General features: G+C 65.8%; 2 protein-coding genes across 10 annotated transcripts in view; both read left to right on the forward strand.

Moving 5' to 3' along the window:
- MGRN1 (mahogunin ring finger 1) overlaps positions 1–10,964 on the forward strand; it is a 53,531-nt gene extending 42,567 nt beyond the window's left edge. For 3 of the 7 annotated variants that reach the window (XM_061992835.1, XM_061992836.1, XM_061992830.1), the window contains exons 9-17: positions 1,581–1,649; positions 3,743–3,902; positions 5,705–5,814; positions 7,427–7,647; positions 8,496–8,619; positions 9,116–9,161; positions 9,644–9,751; positions 10,106–10,222; positions 10,726–10,811. In XM_061992835.1, the coding sequence (XP_061848819.1) occupies positions 1,581–1,649; positions 3,743–3,902; positions 5,705–5,814; positions 7,427–7,647; positions 8,496–8,619; positions 9,116–9,161; positions 9,644–9,751; positions 10,106–10,218 (951 nt within the window). In that variant the 3' untranslated portion in view covers positions 10,219–10,222; positions 10,726–10,811. Of the gene's footprint in view, positions 1–1,580; positions 1,650–3,742; positions 3,903–5,704; positions 5,815–7,426; positions 7,648–8,495; positions 8,620–9,115; positions 9,162–9,643; positions 9,752–10,105; positions 10,223–10,725 lie in introns of all 7 variants that reach the window. The other 4 variants (XM_061992833.1, XM_061992831.1, XM_061992834.1 and 1 more) reach the window with 4 other exon arrangements.
- A 546-nt stretch (positions 10,965–11,510) lies between these two features.
- NUDT16L1 (nudix hydrolase 16 like 1) lies at positions 11,511–14,177 on the forward strand. 3 transcript variants are annotated; one of them, XM_061992844.1, is made up of 4 exons: positions 11,511–11,750; positions 12,248–12,508; positions 13,351–13,792; positions 14,008–14,177. In XM_061992844.1, the coding sequence occupies exons 1-3, from the start codon at positions 11,529–11,531 to the stop codon at positions 13,765–13,767; spliced, it is 900 nt and encodes a 299-aa protein (XP_061848828.1). In that variant the 5' UTR covers positions 11,511–11,528; the 3' UTR covers positions 13,768–13,792; positions 14,008–14,177. The 3 variants fall into 3 exon arrangements, with proteins under 3 accessions (XP_061848828.1, XP_061848827.1, XP_061848829.1); XM_061992843.1 differs by lacking the exon at positions 14,008–14,177 and having other exon boundaries at positions 13,351–13,931; XM_061992845.1 differs by lacking the exons at positions 12,248–12,508; positions 14,008–14,177 and having other exon boundaries at positions 13,351–13,931.
- The last annotated feature ends 1,197 nt before the right edge of the window (positions 14,178–15,374 follow it).

The following is a 15,374-nucleotide window of genomic DNA, read 5'->3' on the forward strand; positions in this document are numbered from 1 at the left end:
AAGCAGTTAAAAGGAACACAGGCTCCTGCAGAGGCTTTGGTCTCTTCCTTCCTGCCCTCTCCTTTGCTTTGAGCTGACCACTTCTGCACTCCCTGTGATCCTCTGAGTAGTCAGGATGCTGTAACCAGGCTCTCTTTGAAATGTCACGTTACAAAAGGACATCTCCCACATCATTGTTCCCAAACTTCCTGGGTGAGCTGCGAGCGGCTGCAGAGGGTTTTGCTCAGCAGTCCAAGAGCTGACCTCATTCCTGTGAAATGCAGGCCTAGAACAGATTGTCTGCAAGCTGCCTGCTGGCTTGGACAGGGAGACTCTGGAGTGAGTTGGTGGAAGCTGCTGTGTCCCAGCTCAGAGCATTGCTGAGTGGGCAAACGGGCTGGATGGAGCCAGCTCCTGCCCCTATCTTGGCATCCCGTGTCTTCTGCAGCACTGTGATCCCGTGGCAAAGGCAGTGCGCTTCTGAGGAGCACCTGGCCTGACAAAAGGAGAGGACTGAAGCCAGGGGCATGAGACACAGGGAAATGCCAAAAGCCCTGGGACTGAAGAGCTGTTGAAGCACTGAGTTCCAGGTGGTTTGGCCTCACTGCATGGTGTCAGCTGGACAGTACAGGAGGTGTCAGGACAGTGTGTCCTTCCCCTGTTGCAGGATGTGTCAGTCTGATACCCTGCATCTCTGTCACCATTTTATCTGCTGTGGGGTGGTTTTTTAGATGGAGGAACATACCCTGCTCCAGGGGAGCTGCTGTGCAGCACCAAACCCCAGGAGACCTTTGTACATCCATGTAGAGTCTGTTCCTCACAGCTCTAAGAGTCCTGTGCCACGCTTGCTGACCAAGCACAGGGCTTCAGTGCTCAGCTGCTCAGGAGAGTCTGCAGGCAGCTGCCAGTGCTTGTGTAAAGGCATGGCTTGGAGGAGTCTGCCCCAGCCTTGGGGCTGTGAGCAGCTTCCACCTGTGCCTAAAGGACTTTCTGCCAGCACACACCCCAGTTTAGAGATGCCAGCCAGGGCCTGGGGATGGTAATAAATGGCACTGCACTAATGTGGGGTTGTCCCTCGAGTGCTTCTCACGCCAAGGGAGATGCTTTGTTGTGTCTTCAGTACTTTGACCTTCTGCTCCCAGGTGGTGAGCAGAGAAGTGGTGTTCAGCCCCCCGTGTGCCAGTAGAGAGCTGTTGGCACAGCACCTCTGCTGGGTGCAAGGTCACCATGGTCACAAGCTTGAGCAGTACTTCACAGGAGGAGAGGACTGTGGAAGGCTGGCTGACCTGTGTGAGCTGTGGGTGCATATTCCCTCTTGATCTCTGAGACAAGCAGAGAACTTGGGTTTAAGGTGATTCTGATGGAGACAGAAGACACCCTGCTCAGGCCAGACAGGATGGGCACCGCCTTTTGAGCAAGGAGGCCCTCCTCCAGGCTCTCCCTTGCAGGGTTTGTTTCTGATGAGTCTTTCCTGTAGCTCTCGGGGAGCTGGCTGCTGGGGCTGTGACATGGATGTGTTGGCACAGGGAGGGAAGGAGGGGAGGTGATCACAAAGCAGGGATGATGTGGCAGCTGCACTCCAAACGTTGTCTTCTCCCCAGGTTGACAGGGTGAGCTATCTGCTTCAGGAGATCTACGGCATCGAGAACAAAAACAACCAGGAGACCAAGGTAAAGGTGCTCAGGAGGCTCCTGCTCCCTGAGCTGTGGGTTTCCAGCCTAGACCTTCTGCTTTTGAGCTTAACTGTGGGTGCTGCCAGGAGCTCACTGTTGTGAGGCCCAAACAGTCAGTGAGGTTGTGCTGAGACGATTTTAGACTCTGGAGGATGTTCCCTGGGGCTGGGATTGCTGGAAGAGAAGAGCATCAATGCCCCATGGGTGTTTCAGAGCACTGATTTTTAGGGCTTGTAGGGACAGCCACGGGCCCGTCACTGCCTCTCTGCAGCCAAGGCAGTTGTGCCACGCCTGGTGCCTCTTTCACGTTCTCCTGTTTCGGAGGAGGGACTGCATGTCTCTGTAGCACTGCAGGGGACTGAGCTCCCTCAGGCTTCCCAGTGTCCAGAGAGCAGCCTGCATTCGAGCACAGCATCACTAAGATGCAGAGTGCATGTCCCAGGTCCTGGCCTCAGGATGAGACCACTGGCTGCTCCAATGTGTGTAGCGTGTGATTTGCAAACAGAGGAGCAGCCACAGAGTGGGACAAGCAGGAGTTCCCCTCTGAGCAATGCAGTGTCCTGCCCAAAGCATCCTGTGGTCTCTGAGCCAACAGGTAGCACCTGGAGAGGCAAGAGGGAAAAGGCTTTGCAAAGAGTTTTCTTGCACAGGATCTATTTAAGAGGATTGAAGGCTCCTGTTTGTGTCCTCCAGGGTCTTGTGATCATCCTCTGAATCCAGCAATCACACATTTGTGGCTCATCAGACAAGTGGCCTGGGGCTATTTCTGTACTTCCTAGTATACTTAGCAGACTGTGAGTGGGAAAGCAAAAAGCCTGCCCTCCCTGCCTCCCCACATCGATGGGGAGTGCCTGTGAGTGGGCAGCCAGGCTTGCAGCCTGTCTCTGGCACAGTCAGCAGTCTGGGTGTGGGTGTGGGGGTTGCACATGCTATGTGTTGCTGCTTACACCAAGGTTGGCCATGGTCTAGCATGTGTCAGCCCTGGTGACCAAGGGGGCCTCGCAGTGAGACGAGGCAGAGGTGGAGGGTGGCCCACGCTGGGCTGTGGTGAGCTCCTGTGGCATCGGTGGAGAGTGTGTGGGGCTCTCAGCTGTCAGTGAAGAGAGCTCTTCTGGCTGCAGAGTGGGTTTCTCCTCCCAGCAGCAGCCTGCTTGGTGCCTCTGATTCAATGTGTGGGGCCCAGAGTGACTGAAAGACCGGTGTGATGCACGCTCATGTTGAGTGGGTTCCCACTGACATTTTTATCAGGGTAGCTGTGAGCAGGTGAGCTTCTCAGGCTGGGTCTCCTACAGCTGCAGCAAAGCTTGTGCCAGCACAGGAGACTGGTGAGGCTGGCAGGCAGGAGCTGCTTCACAGAACCCAGAGTGCTGGGGCTGGCAGGGCCCTGCAGAGCTGCTCCAGCCCCAGCCCCTGCTCCAGCAGCTTCCCCTGGCTCAGGGGCACAGGAACGTGTCCAGCTGGGGTTGGAAACCTCCCGAGAAGGAGCCTCCACACCCTCCCTGGGCAGCCTGGGCCAGGGCTCCCTCACCTCAGCACCAAAGGACTTTCTCCTCCTGTGCCAGGGGAACTGTTTGTGTCCCAGCTGATGTCCATCACCTGCCACTGTCCACCACAGAATAAACACTGGCCCCATCCTGCTGACACCCACCCTTTAGGGACTGAGCAGCATTGCTGAGGTGCCCCTGAGCTCAGGCTTCTCTTCTCCAGGCTCAACAGCCCCAGAGCTGCAGCCTTTCCTCCTCACACACAAGTTCCATCCCCTCAGCACCTTGGTGTCCCTGCACTGGCCTCTCTGCAGCAGTTCCCTGTCTCTCCTGAGCTGGGGAGCAGCTTCTTGTCCCTGCTCAGCCAAGGGGATCCCTACCCCAGAGGGGGTCCCCTCTGCACTCAGCCCAGCTCTGAGGAAGGATGGGCATTCCCAGCCCGGTGCCCTGGCCCACAGTGAGCCCGGGGCAGAGCCCCAGGGGCAGGAGTGTCCATAGCAGGGCTGTGTGGGCTGGAACTGGCTGTCCCTGGGCTGTGCAAGGAGGGTGCCAGCCGTCCCACAGCCTCTCGGGTGGGAGGTTGCCCAGCGCTGGCCTCTCTTGCAGCCTTCGGACGATGAGAACAGCGACAACAGCAACGAGTGTGTGGTTTGTCTGTCGGACCTGCGCGACACCCTCATCCTGCCCTGCCGCCACCTCTGCCTCTGCAACTCCTGCGCTGACACCCTGCGCTACCAGGCCAACAACTGCCCCATCTGCAGGCTGCGTGAGTATGTGCCCACACCCAGGGCATCCTGCTGTCAGAGGGCAGCACAGGTTACCAGCCCCAGCCCACGGCTCAGCACCACACACCCCGCTGCGCTCGCCGCCAGCTGCACACCCCTGGCACGTAAAATGTCCTTGAACGGGGAAGGAGGGGAGCACGTGGGAGAATGGCCCTTGGCCCAGTGCCTCCCTGCTGCCTGCCCTGTCCTGGGGGTGGGTCTGAAGGTGCAGGTGCTCCAAGCCGTGCCATGGAGGCAGTTCCTGTGTTTTGGTGAAGCTGACGGGAAATCCCTCAAAGGAAGGGAGGGAGAAGCTTTATCCTGAGAGATGTGGCCAAGGCAGCAGCCAGTCCCACTGCAGTGCTGCCCAGGTATTTGGCATCTCTCTGAGAGCCTTCCTTTGACTTCCTCAAGGAGGCAGAGGTGAGACAACACTCAGTGTGCAGTCCCTTGCTTTGCCGAGGAGGGTGAGGAGGATCTGCTTCACCCTGCATTGCTCAGCTCTCAGAAGAGGAAAACAGTGAAATGCCCATTCTGACACTCAGGCAGCACTTGCTGAAGTCCCTGCCTTGTCTCCAGAGCGCAGGGGCACGGGAGTCTCCCGAAAACATGCCTGTTTCTTGCTGGAGTAGACACATCGTGTGTTTACCCTGTGCTTGGTCCCTGAGGTATTTGATTGTTTCTAATCGATGCTGCTCAGAAAAAGAGCCTAAGACAGATGTTTGGCCTAAAAAAAATCGAGTCTAAACAGTTCAAACTTGGCAAAGGTGCAGCAACCAAAAGCAAGGAAGTGCCAGGCAGCTTTGGCTAGGAGGAGCACAGCTTAAAGCACAGGAACAGTGTGATCTCATCTGCACACCACAGCAGAGTCGCTCGTGTCTGTCTGCAAAGTGGCCCCGTGTCACACTCCCTGGGAGTCTGCTGCTGAGGAGAGCTGCAGGGGCAGCAAGGAGAGATTTGCAGCTCTGTTCTCCTTCTCTAAGCTGATGTGGGTGCAACAGGAACTAGGGAAATGCCTGGGCTTTTCCTCACAGAGGAGCAAGTTCTTAGAGCTGCACCAGAGCAACCGCCAGGCTCATTCACGTGCGCCCCTGGCACACAGGAACTAACGACAGCAGAGAGCTGCAGACAGCAAATGAGGCTGTGGGCAGGGAGGGAGATCACAGCTGTCGTGGGAAGACCAAGGGATTGTTGTGCTGGAGGTGGGAGTAGGGCCACTGACCCTCTGGTTCACAGATATTGCAGAGCCTCTCACAGCTGTGGTGTGGGGCTGGTGAGTGAGTCTCTTCCCCGGGCTCAGCACCCCCGTTCCCTCAGCCCCTCCCCAGCCCCTTGTGCTCCAGCCCCTTCCCCAGCTCCCTGCCGGGCTCTGGCCACGCTGCAGCCCCTCAGTGTCCCTGTGGCAGTGAGTGAGGGGCCCACACTGAGCACAGCCCTGGAGCTGCAGCCTCCCCAGGGCCCAGCACAGGGTACAATCCCTGCCCTGCCCTTACCTGGATCCTTACCCTGCTTTCTCACAGTGTTGTACAGCATCAGGCCTGACGTCCCCCTGTACAGGACTGCAGGGGCAGCCAGTGGCTGTTCCCCACACGGGCTGTGTGTACCCAGACGTTTCCAGCCAGCAGATCCTGTCCCTGCCCACGTCAGTTGGTTGGCAGCCAGAGCCCAGCGCTTGGTTTGGTGTGCCCCAGGGCCCCCCTGCCCGTGCCCAGCGGGAGCTGCCCCGTGCCCACAGCACCGCAGGAGCCCTGGCACGGCCTGGCCCTGCATCACCTGCCCTCTGCTCTCTCCTGTTCTCTCCTAGCCTTCCGTGCCCTGCTGCAGATCCGGGCTGTGAGGAAGAAGCCAGGGGCTCTGTCGCCGGTGTCGTTCAGCCCTGTCCTGGCGCAGAGCGTTGACCACGACGAGCACTCTGTGAGTACCCCGCAGCCTGTGCAGAGTCCGGCCACTCGGCTTTCCCTGCAGCGCCCCAGTGAGCAGCCTCTGACTCCTCTGCGCAGCCGGGAGCCCGTGTCCCACACACGAGGCGGGGAAGGAGTTGCGTCCCTGCCCTTGTGCGCGCCGCGGCAGCCCCGAGCTGCTGGCGCCGGGCGTTGTGCGGGGATGCTCCGAGCCGCGGCAGCCCCGAGCTGCTGGCGCCGGGCGTTGTGCGGGGATGCTCCGAGCCGCGGCAGCCCCGAGCTGCTGGCGCCGGGCGTTGTGCGGGGATGCTCCGAGCCGCGGCAGCCCCGAGCTGCTGGCGCCGGGCGTTGTGCGGGGATGCTCCGAGCCGCGGCAGCCCCGAGCTGCTGGCGCCGGGCGTTGTGCGGGATGCTCCGTGCCGCGGCAGCCCCGAGCTGCTGGCGCCGGGCGTTGTGCGGGGATGCTCCGAGCCGCGGCAGCCCCGAGCTGCTGGCGCCGGGCGTTGTGCGGGGATGCTCCGTGCCCGCAGCCTGCAGGCGCCACCAGCTCCGCGCACCCCTTCGGCGCAAGCTCGGCGCCACCGCGGCCGGGAGCCGCTCCTCCTTTCCTCTCCGTCAGATCTGGCTCCTCCTGTGAGCTGAAGTGAGTCAGTTCAGCGTTCAGCTCACCCAAAAGCACGGGCTGTGTGGGAAGAGGCTGCTGGGCAGGCTGGTCTGGAGTAGGGTGAGTGGGAGGCCGGGCTCGGAGAGGCCCGGGGAGCTCACAGCCAGGCTGAGCAGGGAGCTCACAGCCAGGCTGAGCAGGAGCACGCCACCTCAGGCACAGCACAGACCCACCCACCCGAGCATGCAGGGCTGAAGCAGCTGGGTTAGTGGAGGCCTGGAGTGCTGCAGTTTGGCTCTGTGTGCTCAAACAGGCTCGGCCACCCGTGGGGTTGCAGCATAAACCCCCTTTGTCTCCCAGTCCACAGGGTTTTTGTGATCAGGAGGGGTTTTGGAGTTAAACCAGTGTTGGTTTAACAGCTCTGCAAGGGTCCCTTTGACTGGCAGCTCAGTGGGTAACAGAGGGGCTGGGAATGCGTGCAGTTCCTCCCTCCTCCCTCACAGATCCGTGGTTCTGTGGTCGCTTTCCTACCTCTTAGCAGAGGTGGGAGTCAGCATTGGCAGCTGAGAGGACCAAGGCCATGGGGGAGGTGGAAGTGGGGCAGGCCCTGAGCACCAGCTCTCAGCTGGAACACATGTACTCCCCTCCTGTGACCAGCAGCTGTGTGTCTGGGGCTGGAAGCACAAGTGGGGTGCTCACTGGGCTGGAAGGGTCTCTGAACCATCAGAGGAGAGAACCCCCAGTGTCTGTTAGAGCAGCTTTGTTAGGAACCTGCTTGTCTGGCTCCTGGAAGAGCTCCCTGGTATAGCAGAGGGGTGCTGAGCCATGTTGGAGCTTGCTGACACGCCCAGGCTCTCAAGCATTGCTCTGGAGACACGTCTGGACCGTCAGCATTGCAGCCCAAGGGGCAACGTGTGTCTGCTGCAGGGGAGGGGGCTGTGGGGGGCACAGGGCTGCGCTGCACCAGGGCCTCCCCTTCCTGGGTTCCTTAACATGCCCCTCTCTGTGTGTGTGTGGCCAGCAGAGCTCTGACAACATCCCTGCAGGCTACGAGCCCATCTCGCTGCTGGAGGCGCTGAACGGGCTGCGCTCGGTGTCGCCGCCGGTGCCGTCGGCGCCGCTGTACGAGGAGATCGGCTACGCAGGGGACGGGCTGGCGCCCACCAGCAGGCCCCTGCCTGGCCTCGACAGAGCCCTGGACAGCAGCCACCAGAAGGGCAAGAGGAGCAAGTCCCCAGACAGGTCAGCACGGGGCAGAGGTGCCGGCTCTGCCTGCAGGCCTGGAGTGGGGCTGGTGGCCGCATGCGCTGGGAACCAGGGGAGTGCTTGGAGGGCAGCGGGTGCTCACCCCACTGTGTCCAGCCTGAGGTGACCAGCTTGTGCCTCCTAAGGGCTGGCCTTGTCTCCAGAAGGATTTTTATCAGGGAGAGCTCATCCAGCCTTTGGATGGAAGTGTCTCCTTCCCCACACAGTCAGCCCCTCAGTCACTAAACCGTGTCCCTCAGAGGGCCTAGAGTGGGGTAGTGCTGGGCTTGGCAGTGTGAGGTGGGTGGTTGGACTCGATCTTGAGGGTCTTTTCAACCCAAATGATTCTGTGATTCAATTTGCACTTGACAGCCAGACCTTGCTGCATTGCAGCTTTCCACGGAGTTCCCCAGGAACGAAATGAATGGGGAGGGAAATGACCTGAATTTCCAAGCACAGGGTTGCTTGGGGATATCCTTTAGTGGCAGGGGAGGTAGAGGTGGATGCTGTGGGGCAGGCAGCCCACTGCAGGGCCTGACAGATGGGGTCAGGCTGGCTTTGTTCCTGCCACTCCTGTGGGAAGGCAGCCCCCGAGAGTGTGAGGAGCAGCGTGGGACATGGGCCTCTTGCAAAGGCAGATTTGTCCACTTTGTGTGGGCTCTGCTCTGGGCTGCTGCTGCTGCTGCTGCTGCTGCTGCAGGGCCCCAGGGAACAGACCTCAGTAGCTCAGGCTCCTGCACATATGTGTTGGCTTACGCTGGAGGACAGGGCAGGGCTGGTGCCAGCTGGAGCTGCTGCCACGCCGTGTGCAGGGCTCCTTGTGAAGGGAGCTGCTCTCCCTGCAGCACACTCCGGTCTCCCTCGTCCCCCATCCACGAGGAGGATGAAGAGAAGCTGTCGGAGGAGTCGGACTCGCAGCCGGCGCTGAGCGGGGCTGAGCTGGCCCTGAGGGAGACCAGCTCTCCAGAAGTAAGTCTGTGCTGCGTGGGGAGCTGCTCTGAGCCAGAGCTCTTCCAGGGGGGCTGCTGCTGGCAGAGGGGACGTGCCTCGAGGGGCTGTCGCTCCCTCTGTGACAGGGTGCAGAGGAGCTTGACGCTGGCAGCCCAGAGCCAACAGTCTCAGCTGCCTTTAGTCGCCCTCAGGGCTCCATGGGGAAGGAGGTTGCTGCTCCTTGTGCCCCCAACACCTCTTTGGCAGCTGGGGGCTGGAAAGCCTCTTGCCTGCAGCCACCTTCCACTGGCTCCTGGAGGAGCCTCGTGGCATCTGAGGCAAGGCTGGGCCTTGCTGGGCTTCAGCAGCTGCTCTGTTGCCTGTAACCCCTTCGCTCCTGGCCCCGTGGCACAGCCTCTGGTCCTGCTGGGAAACGAGCCCTGGCCCCGAGCTGAGCACCGGAGGCTGCTGAGGGGGGAGCGGGTGCTGCAGAGGCCCCTGGGCAGCAGCACTGACTGCACGGTTCTTCTTACAGAGCGCAGCAGGGGAGGAGATGGAGGAGGCCTCGTCCCTGCAGCAGGGTGAGTAGGGGCAGCCAGAGCCCGTCGTGCTGTCCAGCTCTGCTGTGGTGGGATGGGGCCAATGGGGCACTGGACAGAAACATCCACTCCCTGCAGTACCATCTCTGAGCTGCTGTCCCTGGGTCTCCCCCCGTCTCTCCTGGGAAGTAGGGGGACAAAACCCACACATCTCCCTGGTTCATTTGGCACGTGTGTCCTTGCTGTGGGCTCTACAGAGCTGTCCCACGCCCTGGGCTGTCCCCTCCTGTGGCTGGGGGGAAGATGGCGGTGTGCACCAGCACGTCCTGGGCAGGCCCTGCGCGAGCAGGATGCGCCCTGGGGCTTGGGGACGGGCGTCTGGGGCTCAGTCAGCAGCCAGCGTGGGAGGGAGCGCGGGGTCGTCTGAGGGCGCGAGGCTGCGTGGCGGGAGCTGGGCCCGTGCCTGGGCCAGGCTGTGGGGTCTCGGCCCTGGCACTGAGGGGCTGCGCTGCCGGCGCCCGCAGGTAGCCGCCCGCCCTCGGTTGAAGACGTGCTGCAGGACGGCGGCTGCGGGGAGCGCAGGAGCCCGGCGCAGCCCCAGGGGGAGCCCCCGGTCGACGTCTACCTGCCCGGTACGGGGGGACACGCTGCGGGGCGGGGGGTGGTGGGACCAGGGGGCCTGGGGCGGGGGGGAAGGGTCCTGCTTCCCCCCACGGGCAGAGGGCGAGGGGGGGATGCAGAGGTAACACCCCCCACCTTCTCTCTCCTCCTCCCTCACCCTTTTGTCTCTGTCCTTCCCCCTCCTTTCTCCTCTCAGGGCTCCAGCTGCCCAGCTGATGTGTGCCCCCCAGACCCCGCTCCTGCTTTAGGCTGGGGGAGGGCACCCACCGGGCCGGGGGAGGGGGGCAGCCCTGAGCCAGGGGGCAGGGAGGGCCGTGGGGCACCCGCTCTGCTGCCCTCGCCCCACAGCCTGTTCTGTTCCCCAGGGTCACAATCTGTTCACACCTCTCTAATGTCTCCTTCCCTCTCTGTCGCCTCCTCCCTCCTGTCCTGGGCAGCACTGGGTCCCGATTCCTGCTCTATTGGTATAGAGGAGTGAGCTGGTACGTCTTCTCCTTCTTGTTGCACGTGGCAGTGGTGGGGGGCAGCAGGAGCCCTCCCGGAGGCTGGGGCAGGAGGGGCCGCAACCCCCCGGGCTGTGCTGCTGCCTGCCCTCGCTCTGTCCCCAGTCCCACCACCAGCACCCCACACCCTGGGGGGGTCTCTGCTGTCCTGGAGGGCCGGGACCCCTGTGCAGGCAGGGCAGCAGCAGCCCCTGCCCTCCGCACCGGGCCCTGGGGGTGCCATGGACACCGAGGTGAGGGAGCCCTGGCAGGGGCTGCCCAGAGGGGCTGTGGAGGCTCCTTCTCTGCAGACATCCCAGCCCAGCTGGATGAGTCCCTGCGTGCCCTGCTCTGGGTGCTGCGCTGGCTGAGCTTCGCAGGGCCCTGTGACACTGTGACCGGCTGTGCCAGGCCGGGGCAGCCGCCGGTGCTGAGGGGGGTGTTGGGGGCGTCCCCGCGCTGCTCCCGCCACTGACCGCGATCTCCTCCCTCTCCTCCCTCAGGCTCGTCCGACTCCGCGCAGCCTCTGCCGGGCCGTGGCTCGGCGCAGCCGCTGGTGTGGCAGCAGCCGCGGCTCCCGCCGCAGGGCGAGCGGCCGGTGTGAGGGGCGGCCGCGGCGCGTGTTACCCGGAGCGGCCCCGCGCGGCCCCTGCCCCGCGCCCTGTGCCTTGTGCTGCTCCCGCGCCGGCTCCCGGGGCCGCTCCCGCGCCGCCCCTCTCCGTTTGTACTAATAAACCCGTGGAGCCGCCGCGCGTGTGTCCGTGTGTGTGTGCGGGGCCGGGGCCGTGCGGGGCCGGGGCCGGGGCCGGGGCCGTGCTCGCCCGCGCTCGGCCGCCCCGTCCCGTCATGCCCCGCGGCTCCTCTGCCATTGGCTGCGCGCGCCGCGGGGCCGCGTGCGGCGGTTGCCTCATATGGCGCGCGACGCGGGCGGCGGGCGCCGCCATTGGCCGGCGGGCGGGAGGGGCGCCGCCATTGGCCGGCGGGCGGGAGGGGCGCCGCCATTGGCCGGCGGGCGGGAGGGGCGCCGCCATTGGCCGGCGGGCGGGGGGAGCGCCGCCATTGGCCGGCGGGCGGGGGGAGCGCCGCCATTGGCCGGCGGGCGGGGAGGAGCGCTGCCATTGGCCGGCGGGCGAGGGGAGCGCCGCCATTGGCCGGCGGGCGGGGGGCGGGCTCGGCGGCCGGCGGCTCCCGTTGGCCCGTTGTGGCGCGGCGCGGCGCGATTGGCTCCCGCCCGGCGGAGGCCCCGCCCCCCGGCGGCGGCGCGGCGCGCGTGCGCGGGGGCGGGCTCGCGGCGGGCGGCGAGGCGATGGCGGCCATGGGCACGATGGCGGCCATGGGCGCGCTGCCGGCGGGCGCGCTGCCGCCGCTGCCCACGCTGGGGGTGCCGGGCGTGCCCGAGCTGAAGCCGCTGACGCGCTACGAGGCCATGCGGCTGGGCCCGGGCTGGAGCCACTCGTGCCACGCCATGCTGTACGCGCCCAACCCGGGCATGCTGTTCGGCCGCATCCCGCTGCGCTACGCCGTGCTGGTGAGGCGGCGGCCCGGGGGGCCGGGCCGGGCGCTGGGGGCCGTGGGGCTGGGACCGGGGAGGCCGGGGCCCGGGGCCGGGAGCGGGGGGCAGGAGCCGGGGGGGGCGGGGCGGGGCGGGCGGGCCCTCGGGGCGGGGCGGCCGCGGGCTCCGGGGGAGGCGGGCCCGGCGCGGCTCGGGGCGGGAGGTGCCGCGCGGGGCGCCGGTAGCGGCCGGCTCGGGCGGGGCGGCCCCCGGGAACCCCCGGGACCCGCGGCCGGGGCGGCCCCGCCCCGCGCTCCCCGGCCCAGGGCCGCGGCGAGCGCTCGGAGACGGTGTCGGCGAGCGGTGTCGGACGCGCTGCAGCTGGTAGGGCCGCGCCGGCGGGAGGCGGCCGGGGCCCCTCCCCGCGCTCCTCCGCCGAGGCGCCGGGCTGCGCCGCCCGCGCCTCCCCTCGCTCCCCGCCCCCGGCGGGGGCCCCCGCCGAGCCCCATTAACACCGTGCGCCTCTATTGCAGATGCAGATGCGATTTGACGGACTACTGGGCTTTCCCGGGGGGTTCGTGGATCGCCGTTACTGGTCCCTGGAGGACGGGCTGAATCGGGTGCTGGGCTTGGGTTTAGGCTGTGTGCGCCTGACGGAAGCTGACTATCTGTGCTCGCACCTGACTGAGGGGCCACACCGCGTGGTCGCACACTTCTACGCCAGGCAGCTGACCCTGGAGGAGCTGCATACCATCGAGATCAGCGCGGTGCATTCCCGAGACCACGGGATGGAGGTGGGACATGCAGGGAGGGGGCCGTGCGTAGGGCTCTGAGCGTTAGGCCCAGGGAAGACGAGGCTTCCCTGCCCGGCTCTGCTGGGCTGCCGCAGCCCAGCGGGGGAATGCACCGCACGGACGGCTGCGGGCGGCGGGTGCCACGCACCCCCGCAGCGCCGGCACAGGCAGGAGCTGGGGCCGTCGGCCGCCCCGCGGCGCGGCCCCCGGGACTCGGCCCCTCGCGCCCGCCCGGGCTCGGGCCACGCGTGGCGTGCGGGACGGTGGCGTCGCCCGTGGCGTGCTGGGATCGCGTCGTCTCGCTCTAACCCCGAGTTCTCCGCGGAGGCGGCGCAGGAGGTGGCGGCTTCCTCCGGGGTAGCCGGGGCTGCTGGCGGCACGGCGCCGGGCGCAGGGACCCCCGCGGGACCCCCCCCGCGCGCCCGCCGGGCGCTCGGCAGGCTCCGGACGCTGCGCCAGCGGAGGCGGCTGGCCCCGGGGGCACGGCGTGGTTGAGGGGGACGCCGGGGGTAAGCGGTGGTGCCCGCAGGCAGGGCAGGGCAGGGAGTGGAGGAGGGGACACGGGGCTCCCCGTAGCGGCCTGGGGCAGCGGGATCCCCCCAAAGGGGCAGGAGGGGGAGCAGAGACAGGGCTGGGCTGGGCAGGGAGAGCAGGGACCTGGCCGGGTGCAGGGGCTTGAGGCGGGCTGGGGACGGGCAGGGGAGCGCGGGGCAGGGCCTGGCAGCTGGGGCACGACGGGCCGGGGCTGGCGGGCGCTGGGCGAGGGTGCGGGGGCAGAGGGGTGCGGGGGGGGGGCTGGTGCCGCCGCAGCCCCTGCTGAGCCGCGCTCTGTGCCGTTGCAGGTGATGGGCATGGTCCGCGTGCCCCTCTACACCCAGAAGGACCGCATGGGCGGGCTGCCCAACTTCCTGGGCAACTCCTTCATCGGCACCGCCAAGTTCCAGCTGCTCTTCGCCCTCAAGATCTTGAACATGGTGCCGGAGGAGAAGCTGGCCGAGGCGGTGGCCGCCACACAGAAGCAGAAGAAACCGCCCACCGAGCAGGCGGCCGGGGCGCCGGGACACCTGCCGGGCGGCAGGATGGGCAACGAGCTGGCAGCGCCCGCCAAGGCTGGCAATGAGCTGCCGGAGAGCGCCGAGAGCCAGGCGGCGCTGGAGGGGCAGCCCGGGGCGGAGCAGCTGGCGGCCGGTGCCGCGGAGCAGCCGGCCGGGCTCGGGGCGGCCGTGGCGGAGCAGCCGGCGGCAGAGGCCATGGAGTGACGCGGCCGCGCTGGGTGACGAGCGGGTGAGACACAGACTCTGTTGTAGGTTCGGGCGCCCGGGCGGGCGCCGCCGGGTCCCCGCTGCCCGGCCGCGGGTGGGAGGTGACGGCGGGCTCCAGCCGTGTATTTTTATGGCCATTAAACTCTAGCGAGCTTCCCAGAGCCGGCTGCGCGGCCCCAGCGCCTCCGTGTGCTTCCCTCGGGCCGCCGCAGCCTGAGGCTTACGCTTTGGTTGCAGGGACCTGCTGCCGCCGGCTCCCCGGCGCGACGTAAGGAACAAAAAGGTCTTAAATTGGAGAGGCCCCGTGTGCCTTGGCCGGGGCCCTGGGCAGTGCTCGTTGGGGGGGGGGTTAGCTGGAGATCTGTGGGAGCAGGAGAGTGGAATAAATGGCTTTGCTGAAGGCTTCACAGCTGGGGTGGTTCTTGGCCGCTGGTGCAGAGCCAGAGCTGTGGGCAGGGGCACAGGAACTCCCAGTGCTGGTGGCTCCTGGGGTTGGACCAGGGCAAGAGGTTGAGGGACAGGCAGAGGGGGCTGCTCCACGCAGACCATCGAACCCCAGCATGGTGGGAGCTGGCAGGGCCCTGCAGAGCTGCTCCAGCCCCTGCTCCAGCAGCTTCCCCTGGCTCAGGGGGCACAGGAACGTGTCCAGCTGGGGTTGGGAACCTCCTGAGAAGGAGCCTCCACACCCTCCCTGGGCAGCCTGGGCCAGGGCTCAGGCCCCAAGGGCTCTGGGGCCTTCAGGCAGGGCCTGGGGCAGAGGCCAGCTGAGGTGGGGTCTGTGCCACAGCCCCTGTGCAGCTGAGCAGAGCAGCAGCAAGTCCCAGCCCCCCTGCTCAGAACCAGCCAGGTACCACAGCCGTGAGCTCAGCTCCTGCTCCCAGGGCCAGGATGGGACAGGGACATGAGGAGGAGCGTCAGGGGCCAGAAGGAGGCTGCAGGCAGGGGGGGAGAGGGGCTGTGCACCAGGTGGGACAGAGACAGAAGGGTCTACAGTAGAATATACAGATATATATTTCACTATGAAATAGCAATTGCATTCCCTGCCTCTGCCGGCTGTGTCCTGCAGACGCTGCGGCTCGAGTCGCTCCCCAGGGCTGCTGGGCTGGGTGGGAGCTCAGGCGGGGCAGGGACTGAGCTGCCCTCCCTGGGAGCCGCCACAGCTGCCCTGGCAGGACGCAGACACGCTCCTGAACCCCTCCCCAGCACCACGGGCAGGATTGGGCCTTGTGCAGCAGAACCCCAGGGGTGGGCAGCTCCTTCCCAGGGCACATCAGGAACATCCTGCTGCTTGGGGCAGCCACTGGAGCCCTGGCCAGCCCCTGGGGCTGGCACAGGGCAGGGGGCACAGTGCCACATGCACACAGACCAGTGAGGGGGGGCACAACCCAGAGGTGCCTGGCCCTGGGCAGCACCATGGACCACTGGTGGGGCAGGGCCAGGGCCCAGCACGGGGGAGCTCTACCATGTCCAGGCAATCCATGGGGCTGGGGTCCTGTGCAGGGGGGTCCTGTGCAGGAGCTGGGCCTCTGGCTGAGCCACCCCCACAGGAACCACTGCAGAGCCGCCACTCAGGGGTTCAGGGGATGGAGAACAAGCCTGGGGAA

Source organism: Colius striatus, chromosome 3 (genome assembly GCF_028858725.1).
Source record: "Colius striatus isolate bColStr4 chromosome 3, bColStr4.1.hap1, whole genome shotgun sequence".
In the NCBI taxonomy this organism is placed as follows: domain Eukaryota; kingdom Metazoa; phylum Chordata; class Aves; order Coliiformes; family Coliidae; genus Colius; species Colius striatus.